Source organism: Oxyura jamaicensis, chromosome 8 (assembly GCF_011077185.1).
Source record: "Oxyura jamaicensis isolate SHBP4307 breed ruddy duck chromosome 8, BPBGC_Ojam_1.0, whole genome shotgun sequence".
In the NCBI taxonomy this organism is placed as follows: domain Eukaryota; kingdom Metazoa; phylum Chordata; class Aves; order Anseriformes; family Anatidae; genus Oxyura; species Oxyura jamaicensis.
In genome coordinates, this window is record NC_048900.1 from 11,131,009 (window position 1) to 11,146,528 (window position 15,520).

At 38.9% G+C, this 15,520-nt stretch overlaps 1 protein-coding gene across 4 annotated transcripts in view; it reads right to left on the reverse strand.

Moving 5' to 3' along the window:
- Positions 1–15,520, reverse strand: part of CEP350 (centrosomal protein 350) — a 71,254-nt gene that overhangs the window by 35,682 nt on the left and 20,052 nt on the right. For 3 of the 4 annotated variants that reach the window (XM_035333771.1, XM_035333769.1, XM_035333767.1), the window contains exons 8-19: positions 14,803–14,916; positions 12,694–12,837; positions 10,865–11,517; positions 10,098–10,219; positions 7,517–8,580; positions 5,893–6,043; positions 4,595–4,758; positions 3,436–3,622; positions 1,781–2,001; positions 1,507–1,670; positions 625–735; positions 229–363 (exon numbers count right to left, since the gene is read on the reverse strand). In XM_035333771.1, coding sequence (XP_035189662.1) covers positions 229–363; positions 625–735; positions 1,507–1,670; positions 1,781–2,001; positions 3,436–3,622; positions 4,595–4,758; positions 5,893–6,043; positions 7,517–8,580; positions 10,098–10,219; positions 10,865–11,517; positions 12,694–12,837; positions 14,803–14,916 — 3,230 coding nt within the window. Of the gene's footprint in view, positions 1–228; positions 364–576; positions 736–1,506; positions 1,671–1,780; positions 2,002–3,435; positions 3,623–4,594; positions 4,759–5,892; positions 6,044–7,516; positions 8,581–10,097; positions 10,220–10,864; positions 11,518–12,693; positions 12,838–14,802; positions 14,917–15,520 lie in introns of all 4 variants that reach the window. The other variant, XM_035333768.1, reaches the window with a different exon arrangement.

Genomic DNA, 15,520 nt, shown 5'->3' on the forward strand with positions numbered 1-15,520 from the left:
ACTGCTGAATGGTTAGTTAACTGGAAGATCATAAGAAATGTGAACAGGGATTTAAGGCTGCTGACCAAAATCCAAGTATTGATACCAGAAAAGCTCCTTTAAAGTCCTATCATTTGGCACGTTATGAAAGCGAAGAAGCTATACTGAACAGAGAATAACCTAGAGGCAAAACAGTATTGGAACTAATACTAAAATTAAAACAACTTTTTGTTTCAGTCAAGATCTCACCTCTCGGTGAGCTGCATCTGTAGTGAGAATTGCAGTTTCTGCCTGCTTGGCTGCAACTTTGCACGTAGGCTCTTGCAGCACATCTGCTACCTCCTGCAGTGACTGGAGAAGATGTTGTAGTGATTCTACATTGACCTATGCAGAAAACACACAGATTTCAGCCTGTCAGAATTTTCTGTCTATAACATGTACTGTTTTATTTCTCAAAAAAAAAAAAAAAAAAAAAACTTTGAAATTTGCCCCAGAAAGGATTATTATTATTATTATTAAGATATATAAAACCCCTTCACCATTGCAATATGTTCAGAGCTTCAGATTAAGAGTATTCATAGGCACAAGTTTACTTACAGCATTTTGCCTCTTACACACTCCATATTTTTTGAAGGGCAGCATTACCTGAGCTGCCTTCTTCCTTGCCTCTTCCAGTTGTCTCTGACTTTCTAAAGCTTCTTGTTCAGCTTTGATTTTCAAAAGAGCTAAGTCCCTTTCATGGCGCTGCTGCTGTGCCTAAGGACCAGGAAAAAAAAAGGTTTTAAGCACTGAAGGTAAATGCAAAGAACTTTTTTGCCTTAGCCCTTGCTGCAACTACCTTTGTTAGATCTAGATCTTCTTTACTGGTGCCTTTTCTGCTAAAGTCAAATTTTTATCCTATTGACTGACCTTCTCCCTTTTAAGTAGACAGTTAACTATGCACAGTCCTCCTGCTCTTCCACCACAGTGTAGAAAAAAAAAGATTTATGAAATCAATTAATTCAACAAACTAAAACAAACAATCTTGTCAGCATAAGGAAATTTCAACCAAACTGATCCTTTCAATGGAATAAGACAAATGATCCAGCCTAAACAACCACAATGCATGGCATCAGTGATGGGGTTTGGGCAACCTGATCTTGTGGAAGGTATCCCTGCCCTTGACACGGAGTTGGAGCTAGATGACCTTTAAGGTTGCTTCCAACAGACCACTCTATGATTAGGATGCAACATCAAACCCAGTAAATAGTCAGATCTTTATTTTACTGATGTATACAATCAAAGCAGTGCTTCTAGCTAAGGGTATATTAATGACATATTGTACAGTCAGCAGTTCTTTGGTGTCAACATAAATACAAAAGCAAACAGATATTAATCCTAAAAATTGGACCTCATTGGAGATGCTTGAATACGCCCATGAGGATTTTTCTGCATTGATAACAAAAGCACAATTCAACCTAATTTGATTAATTTTCTCATAAAATAAAAAAATAGGAATGTTAATACAAGGAAATATTTTTCCACTACCTTTAGAATCTGAGCCAAAGAAACGCTCTCCTGCTGGGCAAGTGATATGCCTCGTACACGTTCTATGTCTGAAAGCTGCCGGACAGACTCCTCGATGGCACTAAGGTAGTTCAATTCTGCCGACAAGCGGTGCTGAAGACCGGCAGGGGAGAAGCACATACATCCTGCAGGACAGGACTTAATGGTCAGCCTCCATAGGACTTCGGTACCCCACATCATAAGATAAAGAGCAAAAACATAACAGCTCTGGAATGGTTGTAACAAAAGAACTCACCGCTCGCTGAGGCTGCTCCTGCTGCAGGCCTACTAGTTCCCAGACTAAGGTCAGAGAAGGCTAGGTTAGGCTTCAGCCCCGATGCTGCACTTCCAGAAAAGCCAGCAGGTGACTTGGCTCTTTCTGCTGTATTGCCTATAGGATCAAACTGCGACAATTTTTGGGAACCTGAAGATGGGGAAGAAGTTGGTGTCTTCTGGGATCTTCCCTTGTCCAAGAAACTGACAGAGAAATCAAGATAGAATGAAGTCAGTATTCTCTTAAGTCCAGTTATCTGATAAGATGTCAAACCAAGCTCTTTCATTTATACACACTGACCCGATCTATGCAAAAGACCTCTTCTTTTGTAGTTTGCACAGGCCCAGTCTGCTTTCGGAAACGGTCTCATGAAATGGGTTTTGCACCTCCATTCCATTTTAGGGCTAAGTTTCTACAGCACCTTTATTTTTCCTCAAGTATTACATCATCTCAGCCAGCATACATGAAAAAAATAACACAGTATCTACATGTTCTGATCCAAGAAAAAAGGTTGCCACTTATGGCAAAACCTGCAGGGGTCATTAAAATGTGGGCAAGAAAGTACAAGCACCCTCATCAATAACGTTGCCTCATGCAAACAGGATTATTTGTTACAACACTGATAAAGCCTTCCTGCAGTACCAAGAGATGATTGAGAGAAAACAGGATCCTGAGGAACTCGGTCCATGGTCTGGTATCTGGCTAAGAAAACACTTCATGGCTAGGCAAGCACTTTCAGTATCTGCTGTTAGGAAGCTGGCATCTGACAGTCAAGACACACTCGTATACATTTACCTATCTGTTTTGAGAATTTGGGTGAGGAACTTTTTAATTGCAGGAAATCAGGCCAATATTTGGTATCAGAATACCATGAGCAGTATTTTGAAAAAGCAAACAGTTGTATCGGTATGCTGACAGATAAGCCACTGCCCCGTGTCTTGATCTCTTTCACCAACGTGCAAGGAAATGCTGGAAGGCCAAAACTTGACTTACAGAGTCATTAACAAGAAATGCTACAGTAGAATTTTTAATAGAAAATTAAATATCTCACTTTCAAACACATAGAAAATGATGCAGGCACTTCTGAAATTTACTATTCTAATTTTATTAAGCCAAGAAGGGTTAATAGCGGATGCTTAAATCCCTTAGGAGGACTTTTAGCTATACATACGTGGCACATCTTAAGAGGGCAAAGAACCTTTCAAACCCAATACTAGCAGTGAAAGCCACTAATGTTAAATCAATACCTCAGAACCATTCTATATTCACACAGAGTGAAAGACCATTATCTGTTGCTTTTTAGAAAAACATGCAGTGAAAACTGCACCGAGTGTATTTCATAACTGTCTTCATTGCATAATTAGCAAAAAAACAAACCGCATTCATATCCAGACAAACAGAGGATGCAACAGGAAAATTTGTAATTTTTTCTTCCTGTACACTCTTTCCTGAGGTGCAGTTCCTCTCTTAAATCATCAGCTCACAGAACTTGATAGACTTACGTACACATTAGAGTGTCCACCTTACTAACATTTGTTACTTCTCTTTTCTATCTAAACACAGTTATTTTTGGTAGCATGCCATAACACAACCCATCTTAGTTATACTCACATACAGTCTTACAAGGTTCGTATTACCTCAGCAGGGAATGTCCAGATAAATTTTCTAATGTGCTGTCTGTATCTGGGTTCTGCTCATGGTCCTTGTTAGAAATTCTACTACTCAATAAGGACTTCTTTGCCTGTTGGGATCCCCGCTCTAATTCAGATGGCATTTTATCTTCTTCCGGAAAGTGGTGAGAACTTCCATGGTAAGATTCCAACCCTAAGAATGAACAAGGTTGTCAAAAAAATTATATTTAGTATTCTAAGTATGAATATCCTAGCCAACAGAAGCCCCAAAACAAATAATTGTGAACATTCCCCAACCACCCCAAACACTTAAAGATGCCTTTGAATTACAAGTATGCAAATCCAACAAGCAAGAAATGTAAATGTGACAGCTTCCTACAGGAGATTAAGTTCTCTTCTGCAGATTGCATCCACTGTCAAAAAAAAAAACGTATCACTCAGCTTTCACTTCAGCACACTCTCAATTTAAACACAGCAAAAAGGCATTTGAGTTTTTCAATACTGATAATTAGAATAAAGCCTACCTTTCTTTTGGTAAGCTAGAAAATTTTGAAAATAAAAAACAAAGGTAACTGGGGACATCCAATCTTATTTTTTCATTCTTTTATTGACTTTAAACCTAGCTTTTCCTTATGTTACTCACTGCTTATATAGCAAGAGTGTACCAAATCTCAAGTTTCTTTGTGCTTTGTAATGTTACTGAAGTTACTGAAGAGTGTATTTATTTGTACAGTGTATAATTCATGCACCAAAGAAAACTGTGATCCAAAGATGAAGCATACAGGCAAAATCCTCCACATGGCCGTAACCCCAATTTCTCAGCACCCTATTAGAATTTCCTCAATTCAGAGCCTGAAAATACTTGGCACAAGATATTAAAGTATAAAGCTAACTAATTTGTTCGAAAGATGTATTAGGAGGGGAAAAAAATCACTACTGTTTATACCCTCCTAACTATTTAGATTCAGACAACTACTTTTTAAGGTCAGAGAAGAACATGAATCAAGAAAATTTAGGAAAGAACTACTAGATGAATAAATAAATTGTCCTATCAGTGATGGGTTTTTGTTTCTGGACACAAAGACAGACCACAATTTTCATACCAAGAAAACTTTAAAACCCTCCTCAAAAATACATGTATCCTACAGTCAAGTGCTGCACTTACGTTCCTTTTCCCCCCTCTTTTTAGAGGAAGCAGATGAGCGAGAAGATGCTGCAGATCTTGGTCCAGATGAATGCTGAGAAGCAAGGTCTACAGATCGAGATTCATGGGGAGACTTTCTACTAGAAAGTTCTTCCTGAATGCTTGAATTACTGCTGCCAGAAACACTAAAAAGGAACACATTATTGGTGATTAACTAAAGACTTCCAAGTCTTCCCCATTACACTGTGTACAAGAAGTTTGAGAGAAAGGACTAAAACTGCACTAAACCAGCCCATCTTGAAAAGCATAGATTCTGAAATTAGTAACTATGACATGCAAGACATTAGGAATTTTGACATGATATTCAACACGCTGAAATATACTTCCAATAATATGATCAGTAAAGGATGGATAACAACCGTCCCTTCCAATGCAGACTCTTAAAAGCTATTTGACTACTGACTTGGACAACACAAGAATGACTCTGACTATGACTGCATCCTTGGGCACTTAATATCATCAAGAAATTGACAGAAATATGAGTGTTTCTCAATAATGGTTTATTATAAAAGATTTCCATAAAGCGGTAATGTATCATACACTAAACAATACCAACAGAAGACATCAAGAATTTCATTCGGAAATAAAGCATTTTTTGCAACTTAGAATTTCAGCTTGCAAAGCGTCTACTACTCTCCTTTCTTCTCAGGTTTAAAAATAAAAATTAACAGCACGCACACACTATATGTGGTCTTCCCAAAAGTGCACAAAAGATGCACATGGATTTCATTACAAAACAGGGTTTCAGGCGATTCATGAAGCCACATGAATCCGGCAGTAAGCCACTAAACATGAAAAATCTAAGATTAACAGTCTTTGAATTAAATTTAGTCTGAAGAAAAGGGCTTAAAAAGTTCTTACAGACAATTTATGTATCCAGTATCCTGCATTACTAAAACTGACAGCAATTATAGGCTTTTTCTGAAATTATGAAGTAGTAGTGGATGTATTTTGACAGATTCAAATCTTATCACCTGATAAGATTTATAATATTCTCACCTGACTACAAAGGGTCAGAAAGTTGCTGAATGCTACATACCAGACTAAGGAAAGAATAACGAAAATCAGGCAAAGATCAGAAGCACTTGACTCTAAACTTTGTGTCTAAAAGCCGTGCTGTCTGCTAAATTAACTGTAAGATCCTAAGGAAATACCTGACCACTTTGAGTAGTGTTACCATACAACATATCAGAAAACACATTTTGCATTGTCTCAAATTCTGCATTTTGATTTTTCCAGGAACTTTAATATACAGTTACCTGAGGTCACGCGCAATCTTTTTGTCTGTTAAAGTGCCACTTCCCTGCGATGAGGCAAAATCATTTTCATAAGAAACATTTTCTGGAGGGCTCATGGCAGGCAGCAAAGGGCGCAGAAGGGAAGAGCCTCCATTTGACCTTTCATCAAATACTAGTGGGGACAAAGATAATGGAAGAGACAAAAATAGAGTTAGAAATGCTTCCTTTCAAAAACAAGAAAGATCATGAGAACAACAGTACAGATATCCCATGGGAAGCTTTAACACAAAACAGGCAGTCTTCCTCTGTTGATAAATTACCGAATACTCCACTTCATTAACACCCTTCTGATAAAATATTTTTGAAGGAGGTAAATGCTTGAGAGTGCAGTCATCTGCAGAAAATTTAAATGCAATCATATTTAAGGGACGTTATAAAAAATCAAGGAAAAAAATAGCTACGCAAAAACCATTCACTCCTCAAAATGAGGAACTCAAGAGAACGGTACTAAAATGAAAAAGATTGTACAAGGAAATGAAAAAGTCAATGAAGCACCCTGAAGGAGACTTTTGTAAAGCATGCCTCAACACATTAACAACTGTGCTTTTTTAAGTACCAATACACTAAAATCTCACCTTAAGATATTGTTACAGGAGTTTTAATTCATTAAGAGTGAACGGGTTACACTACTTTTAGACATTTATCAAAAAACTCATCTGAACAAATGATGCAAAATAAAGTCCATACCATTCACCCACGGAAGTCACATGTTTCTAATAATACACCACAAGGTGCGCGTAGCGAGACCTCCGTATATAATGCAAGCACTCATGTTTATGCCACTAAGTAAGTGCTGCACAAAGCAGCTGCGCAAAGCATTTCATCTTTCTGTCTTAAATTAAATAAGAAAGACAACAGGAAAATATGTTAATTCCAGATGATCTCAAGTGCCTACATAATTGGATGTTGTATATTCCCAACCAGAGGCTCGGTTCTCCTTGGCAGCTTCATTTACTCACACAATCAAGAAACCTAAAGCCAAAACCGGCAGGAGTATTTTCTTCATCACCACAAGGGCTTTTCTTCTTCTATTTATTTATGACCTTACCAGGCTAGAAGATGGTATGAAATATAGCTTAGTTAAAAAAAAACAACATTAATATAATGGTATTTGTACAGAGCAGAGATAAACAGTGGGAAAAGACACAGGTGGCTTAAGGCAAGGAGATTTTTGGCAGGTTTGTAGAAGTGAACTGTTTGGTACTGCATGTAGTAAAACATTGTAAAACACTGATTTCCAAACTTAATCTAAGAAATTTAGATTCAATGCAATTTTGGATACAGTAAATGTAAAATTTACATTTACAGTTCTGTAACTATGAGAGTCCTTAACACATACAATCCCACATATGAATATGAATTAATGACTGATTTGGAAATACACAGCAACCAAACACAATCTCAAAAAAGAAAAGGAGGAATGGATCATTTATCCTCCAAAAGCGAAGCGAGAAAGCATTATGCAGACTGATGTTTGATGCATCTCAAAGCCCATTCCTTAACTGTGAATTAACAAATGTACAGAATAGAACTGGAAATAGTAATTCAGAAGACCTTTGAATAATTCTTCCATTTTTCTCCTTACCCTTTCCGTGAAGCTGATAGCTTTTCGCAAAGATGTTGATGACACTGTGTGGGCTTCCCTTTGCTAGTTCTTCCCATGGCCCCTTGCTGTGCGTGCCACTTGTCTGAGTGTAAAGCGGCAAATACTTCTCAGCTTCTTTCTGAAATTCTTTTATAGGTTCAAAAGCACTTCTCTCCCGAACACAAAAATCCGTCTCTTTCAATGCCTCCAGCATCTTCAGCGGCAGCTGTTTGTGCTGGCCTCCTTCCTCCTCAGAGAGGCTTCCATCGCTCGGGAGGGGCCCTTCGCTGATGGAGTCTATGCTGGACTCTTGAGGAATTACAGCCTTGTTCAGCCCATGAGCCTGGTTTTCACGGCCCAGGGAGTCGGTCTGTCTCTTGGACAAATGTCCCAGTAGACCCTCATGACGGTGGCCGGCAGGGGACCTCATTCCAAGGCTGACTGAGGCAGTATGAGGCCTGATTGTCTCAGGGAGCTTTTTAAATTCACTAAGGTTGCCTACCCCAGGAAGGTTGTCATCAAAGGCTGTATGAGTCATACAGGTACCCAGCATTTTTTGGATTCTGGCTGAAAAAGCATCTTCATTTTCCTCTCTCACAGGAGGACTCGCAGCCTTTGCCCACCGTCCATCATCCTGGTTTTCTTGCATAAATTCATGGTCCGAGTTCCACATGGTGCCATAATTGATACCAGCCCCAGCCAACTTCTTGGCTTCACTCACAACTCGGCTAGAAAGGGAAGCAGCTGTAGCTTTCAAAGCCTCAATCCGATCTAATTTGCTCTTATATTGGTTAGCAGTAGGTTTTCCTACGAGATTTTGCTGTGCAGCAGGTGAATTCATGTACGGCTGAGACATCAAGGTCAGTGAGCCCACGGGTGTAGCATGGCTCCTCCTGCCTGCCAACACTGCATCACGTTCCTTTGACAAAAGGCCCATCTGCTCCAGAGTCCAGTGCTGGGAGCAAGGGCCTCCACTTGAGCCCGTGAGACCTTGTGGGTGCGAGAGCTGGACTCTTGGGCTCAACCTGTCTGGCTGTATCCAGGGAGGATCCATCAAGTCACTTCTGAAATGAAAAAAATGTTTAAGTTGATGACTTACAAGTGCTGTTGTTTTAGATTAAAGTCTCATTGTCACAAATCTATTTTCTACAGATTCTTTTGGGAATCAAAGGGGCAGGGAACAGAACAGAAAACAGTTGCGCAGAATGTTACATAAAGCAGAGCAGCTTCCAAATTTGAAATGCTGTTTATGGTGTAATGTGTGGTTTAGAGATGTAGCAAGCAGAGTATTTTCATCATCAGCAGCAACCCTTTTCCAAAAGTTTCCTGACTTCATAAAGGAGAAAACTTCTCATTTTTTCCCCTCATCTACATGGGATTTCCTAGCCTTAGTCTTCCCCCTCCACCTATACTCAGTCCACATTTCACTGGAGCTGTTCACGCTGTTGCTTACATGACATGACAAACACTTAGATAGGACTGGAAATGCAATGTTTGAAGTGCTGTACAACACCTTTTTTATTATTATTATTCCCAGGTAGCTACAATTTGCATGATAAGAGCTTTGTAGAAAGACATATCTCTTCCAAAGCTGCTGTCTTGGAGCTTCCTTTGCTATCACTTGCATGTATTCTGAATACTAGGAATCCTGGAAAAGTCCCCCACAAAAATCTGTTTATTATGAGCCTCACCAAACACCATATGCAGCTTTTTAAGTTGCAGCTCTCCCTCCCTGTGAGTACCTACACTTATTTTTCCTTACAATGTAACACTAAAATACTTATCAGAATATGGTTTAGCAGCCTGTTCTATATACAATACCACACAGCATTCCTGGTTCTTCTTTGAACTTTTCATGAAAGACAAGAAACCTCACTGAATTTACAAATTCAATGTGGATTTGAACAAGAGAAGGTTAAAATAACAAAGCCAGTTTATATTTAAGCATAGATATTGATTATGTAATTAAAAATGAAAACATACGCACAACTGAGCAATTATGGACATGAAAGAAGTTCTATGATTTTCAATTCCTTACCTGTTTGGTTAGGCACATTGACTTTCAGTAAGAAAAAAAACCTCTGAAAAGCACCAAACAATTATCAACAGGAAAATGATAAAGATAGGAAAGAGGGTAAGGCTAGTTCCAAGCTGAAGCGGAGGTTTTTGGTACTTCAGAGATTTTTAAAAAAGGCAAGATTCCAAGACAGTAGATGAAATAGAAACACTGAACAAATCGAAAACAGCAGATGTATTCATACGGTCATCTCCTCTCGCCTGCTGGCAAAGGCGGAGGAAATAGTCTCCCAGTTTGAAACGCACATCTCTCTGATGTCAGCAAAAGATTAGCAGCACCCACCATTCACTTTATTTATAGACTCAATAAATACTAATTGCCAAAAATTTCATACGATTTTCTGCATCAAATTCTTCCTTACTGTGAGAAAACATTGTAATTGACAATTTGATGGTCAAATTGACAATTACTCTCTATAGAACATGAATGTAAAAGGCTAGTATATTTTCATCTCTCTTGGAGTTGAGATCTAGAATATTTTCGAAAAGGCCCGTAATGGCTCACCTCAGTAGCGGCTGCTGTGGTTCTGACAGTGACATGTCACTACTTGAAGATGCACTAGGAGGACGTTCTTGAGCCTTGTTTTCTTTGTCAGATTCCCCAGATGGCTGATAACCAGGTTTGGGCTACAAATGAATATAGCAAGAAAAATGCATTTTCAGAAATCTGTGGAGTTTAGATGCTCATCTCATTAAAATTAAAAAGGCTTGAATTTCTAAGTATAGTATCTTTCCTACCATGCAGACTTAAAAACACAGGACATTTATGTTTGTGTCTCAGCAGAATGTAATGGGAAAGGAGCTTTGGTCATATACTGAATTAGCTCAACTGAACACATCAAATTGATATTAATCTTTTACCATACATTAATCTTCCTTCACATTCAGCTTCTCATTAGCAAGCTTATTGAACTCACTGATGAGCAAGTTTGTCCACTGACTGAAAGCGACTTCACACAAAGCCTTTCTATTCACCATGTGACAGATGTTTACAATTTTCTTAAAAGCCAGCCATTACAGTTGTTGTTACTTAATATTCTGAACTCTGCTTCTACTTATAATAGAAAGATGATTTCCATTCACCTTTCAAGAGACACCTTCCTGTGCTGAGAAGCAGCAAGGATGTTCTTTGTTTTTAAGCAAAAGCTACGCAACTTTGTGTCCTTTCTCTCAACTGATAAGCAGACCAGGACAAGCCATGACCTTCCCAGATATATGACCTCCTATTCTTGCAAACAACTGCAACACATTCAGTTAGTGAATCAGCTATACCTGTGATTCCTGCACTGTAGGCAGCTGAGAGGGCTCTTCTAAAAATGTATGTTCCAGCAATATCTTAGAGTAAGTTTCCTGTAACCGTTTGGCTGCTGAAGGCTCAGGAGGAGGCACATTCTTGACTTTAGTAAAAGCTTCTTTCTGCTTTCTGTAGAGTTCTTGGAGCCTTTTGTTCTTCTGTTCTGTTGCCTCCTTTTGTGCTTTCTTCTCTTCATTCTGCTTCTTCTTCCGCTCCTCTTGCTGCCTGATGATGTACTGACGAACCTCATCTGTATCATAGTGACGCTTCTTAGTGATCACTTGAGGCTCCTCACTAGCAGCTACCTTGTCTGGTTTCCTTTTGGTTGGACTGTGGCTCCTAACATTTTGAGCAGGCAAAACGGACTTCTGATTCTGCTTTTCCACATTTTTTTCTTGTTTTGTAGTCATGGAATCCAACTGCAAGTCATCAAGAATTCCACGGATCTCCAAGGGCAGGAAGTCTTTATTTACAGAGGTATGATCATCTTGGTTATCATCTGGAAGAGCAGATTCCAGTTTCTTCAAATTATTCTCAGACCGTACTTTACTCCTTGATCGTTCAGAACTTCTTGAAGAGGTTTTCCGTGTAACATCCAGTCTAGAATCTGAACCCGTCCTTCCAATACGGCCTGTTGAAGAATAAGACTTGTAAAATATTTCAGGGAAAAATCAAACTTGGGAACTACATGCCATCACTGAAACAGCTGCAAAAGTGAGGATGAGGAAGGAGCGAGCTACATTGTAGTGATAAGAACTTGTAGAAAGTAGTACAGTCATAAAATGGAAATCGTGATAGGCACACTTAAAATTATACAACTCATTTTGTTAAAACCTTATCACTAATTTCTTGCACATGAAGACTTACCCAGTTCTAACATGACATGTAAGTTTACACAAACAGCCTTAGACTGGTATTTTCACCAGTCTAACTAAATTGGTACAACATACCCCCCCTTTTTCTAATGACACCAAAGCACACACCGCCAAACAATTCCATTAATTTTCTTCAGTATTTTGGGAAAGATTCCCTTGCTTTATAGCAAAACACTGCTTAGTCACCTCAGCTGCAATTCTCCAGCATATTACCTATGCAGATCTCACTGTAAATGTGTTTTTGCTTCAAATGTTTAGTGTCATAGTCTGAATTCAGCAGCCTCTGCTTAAACTAAGCTCACACCCTTTATCCTCTTACCAGCCTCAACACCTCAAAGGAATATGAATAGCAGCAGCTGCCACCTGCTGCTTATTTGCCCTGAGATTCTGGACAAATTTTGAAAAGGTCTAGTGGAACAATGAATGAAGGACTTGTTGACGCCCATGGATGGCATCATACAGTATCTGGAAGAACCATCATTCCTTTAAAAAAAGATGTCCAAAAATAGATTGTGTATTCTATGCAGCACGTCTGGAAAATTCATCCGGTCTGTGGACCACTTCTAGCCATTCCTTTCCTCACTAGCCTCAACAGGCAAAGAGAGTGCAAGTGGTCTGGTTTTCTGGTTGCAACCTATATCTTATCTTTCTCAGAGCTCCTGAGCACCTTCACAGCATGTGCTGCAGGTCAATTGCATGGGCAGGGCTGACTTCCTACGGCACCGAGAAAAGTTCAGAATCTACCTAGGGATAGGTTATGCATGGATGTGAATAAAATCCTCCCCTTGGATGCCCCCAAGTTAAAAATAAGGTTATTTTAATAAGAAACCAATTACACTCCATATCAGCCATCTGTATAATACTGCAGACATACAAAGTTATATAATAAATTAAGAACAATGAAAAAAGCACAGAGAGAAAGTACAACTCACCCGGCTTAGCAGCTCTCTCTCGTCCTGTTCTGTCACTAGATACAGCTCTTCTGTCCTGTTCTATTCTGGGAGCTGGACCCAGTATCTTTTTTACTAGCTTTTGTCCCTCCCGCCAGGAGGATGCACTTATTACATAGTTTCCACCTGCATAATAAATAAATAAAATTTAAGCACAAGATGGATTTTCCAATGTATCAAAAAGCAGTAAGTATTTCTTGCAACTGTCAATCGTTACTGTACCATTTAATTCTGTGTATGTGGTACAGCTACAGTTACGTGGTCATGATAACAATGTACCACGAAGACACCCAACAGCTGAATCACACAACTATCAGTGCTTCCTGCCTAAACGTAACACAGCGTGAAAACCCAAAATATACTGCAGAACATTACAGCCTTATGAAACCCAATTAAAAAAGAAAAAGGGTTATATAGGCCTAAAACTTCTAAGCAAATGTTACCAGGGAGAGGACTGAGAAGCTGCTGTTCATCTCCACTTAAGACAGGAAAATAAATAAAAAAGAGATACAGGATCTAAAATGTTCTAATAAGAACAAATAAAAAAGTGGTGGGTAAACAACTAATATGAAGATGAAGCATTTCCTAGAAAGAACTTGAAACAGAGATTTCTACAGATAATTGCTGAGATAGGTGTCTTGTGAGGAAGTTAAAAAATACTGAGCAGCAGTTGTCTTACACGATGCTAATTCACTATCCTCTAGCTGAAACTTCCGTACCTTGACTGAAAAAAAAAGAGATATTGCCCTAGTAGTTAATTCACTTAATTAACCTGGTAGTTAATTCACAACAGACTGCTTTGCAGATGGCATAAACCCAATCACAATGATATTAGTATTACTTATCATACTACATATAATTCAATTAAAAAAAGTGGTACTGGAGGACCTATACTTAGTATTAATGCTAAGTTCATTCATCTCATCTTTCCTACCACTAACTTCAATTATTATTAATCACGTTTTGAAATGTCTTAAAGCACTTTGGAGAAAAGCATCAAATAAGAGAGTAAAGTATTAATAAACTACTTCAGACCACTCCAAAGTATTTTATTGCTAGAAAGATACCTAACTTTAATACCTTATTTGCTGTTGATCTCTAATCATTCAATTTCAGTTTTTGTCCCTACCAGGATTGCCTAAGCTCATTTGCTACAGCTTGAACACAACAGACAAACGAGAAAGGATTGTTCTCCAGGACCCTACAGGAGTATGAAGACATGGAACCAAAGCAACTTAAAGTGAAATCCAGGAGACCAGACCAACAGTGCTTTGCCAATCACGGTCCTCAATCTTTTTGCTCTCCCTTCATCCCCCACTTTTTTTTCCTCTTTTAACCAGAAAATCTGTTCAGTAAGGAGTCTGTAACCCGCTATTCATTTACTAACAGTCCACTTGCATTGTAAATTATCTGAGTATTTTATAAATCTGTTATTAGAAATATGTCACTACAAGACTCTTTCAAAGAGATTCATCAGCCAAAGGGCTTCTCTTGCCTGACAGAGTAATTCTCAATTACTCTGTGCGCATTTAAAAAGGCAGTGTGGAGTCTCACCTTCCACTTCAAGTCAGCTGTTCGACCTAAAACAAGCTAACAAAGCAGAACATGAGCTGTGGCTATTTATAGCCTTGGCTATGTTAAGGAGTTTCTTACTGCAGCTGGAGAAGGATGGATCACCACTGATACGCCACTTAAATCTGGTTCACATTTAATCCACTACAGAGGATAACCAATACCATTAAAACTTGTGGCAATCTCTCCTCGCTCCTTTGGGACTGTCACAAATACTTACATTGGCTTAGTATGTTTCCTTATGTCTGAATTGATCAGCATAGTGACTGCTAATTTTCTGTTTCCTATCACAACAAAATACCTGCATGCAGCTCAATGACTTAGAGCATGCAAAAATGCATATTCACCTTCAAAACCCTTTATAGAGAACAAGAACATACACATCCTCAATGCATCATACAATCTACACAACATTTCTGCACATTTGCAAAGGTATTGAAAGCAAGAGGCTTTATTCTTCTTTGTTTCTTGAGACAAAACTCATCTCTGAAGCACACACAACAGTCTAGAGTTAGTCACCTTGTTTGGACTCTGGGCTTGCCGACCGCATCAGCTTTTGAACTTTCCGCACTGGTCTGGTAGCTTTTCTCTCTTTGTTTCTCTCACCAGGTTTTTCTTTCATTGTTGAATCCTCTAAAAATAAACAAGAGCTGTTGAGTGATACCTCGTGGGAAAGAACATACAATGGCAAGCCCGCCTCAACATTTAGCTCGAAGAAGTGAAGCTCAGAGAAACACGATACTCAGAGAAACACTGACTTTTTCCAGATCATATATTGAGATCAGCTACTCCCAGCCCGGCATTTTGTTATACTTATAGCATGAAAATATTGATTCAAGTATTGTTTACGTATGCACTGGAACACAATGATGCCACAGCAGGGCTGTAATAGATCTTTACAAAGTTCATTTTCCATCTCAAATGCTATTTTGACAGTTAAGAACAATTCTTCGTTCTCTTCTACTATAACCATTCCATTTTAGAGCATTCACGTTCCATAAGAACACCCAGTTCCTTCACTGCTGAAGTACCCAGGCTGCTGCCTCCACATTAACGCACGACAGCTCATCTGCTTGCTGCCTCCGAGCCGCAGTGTGAGACAGGACATCCGTGTGCTCTTCCTGCAACATTTGCTGCAGAATTCACCCAGTGATGCAGAACTACTCTGTATCACTGAAGCCCTCATTTATGACACCATTAGGTTTTAGGCTTTAGAGATGCCAAGAACGCTTATCAA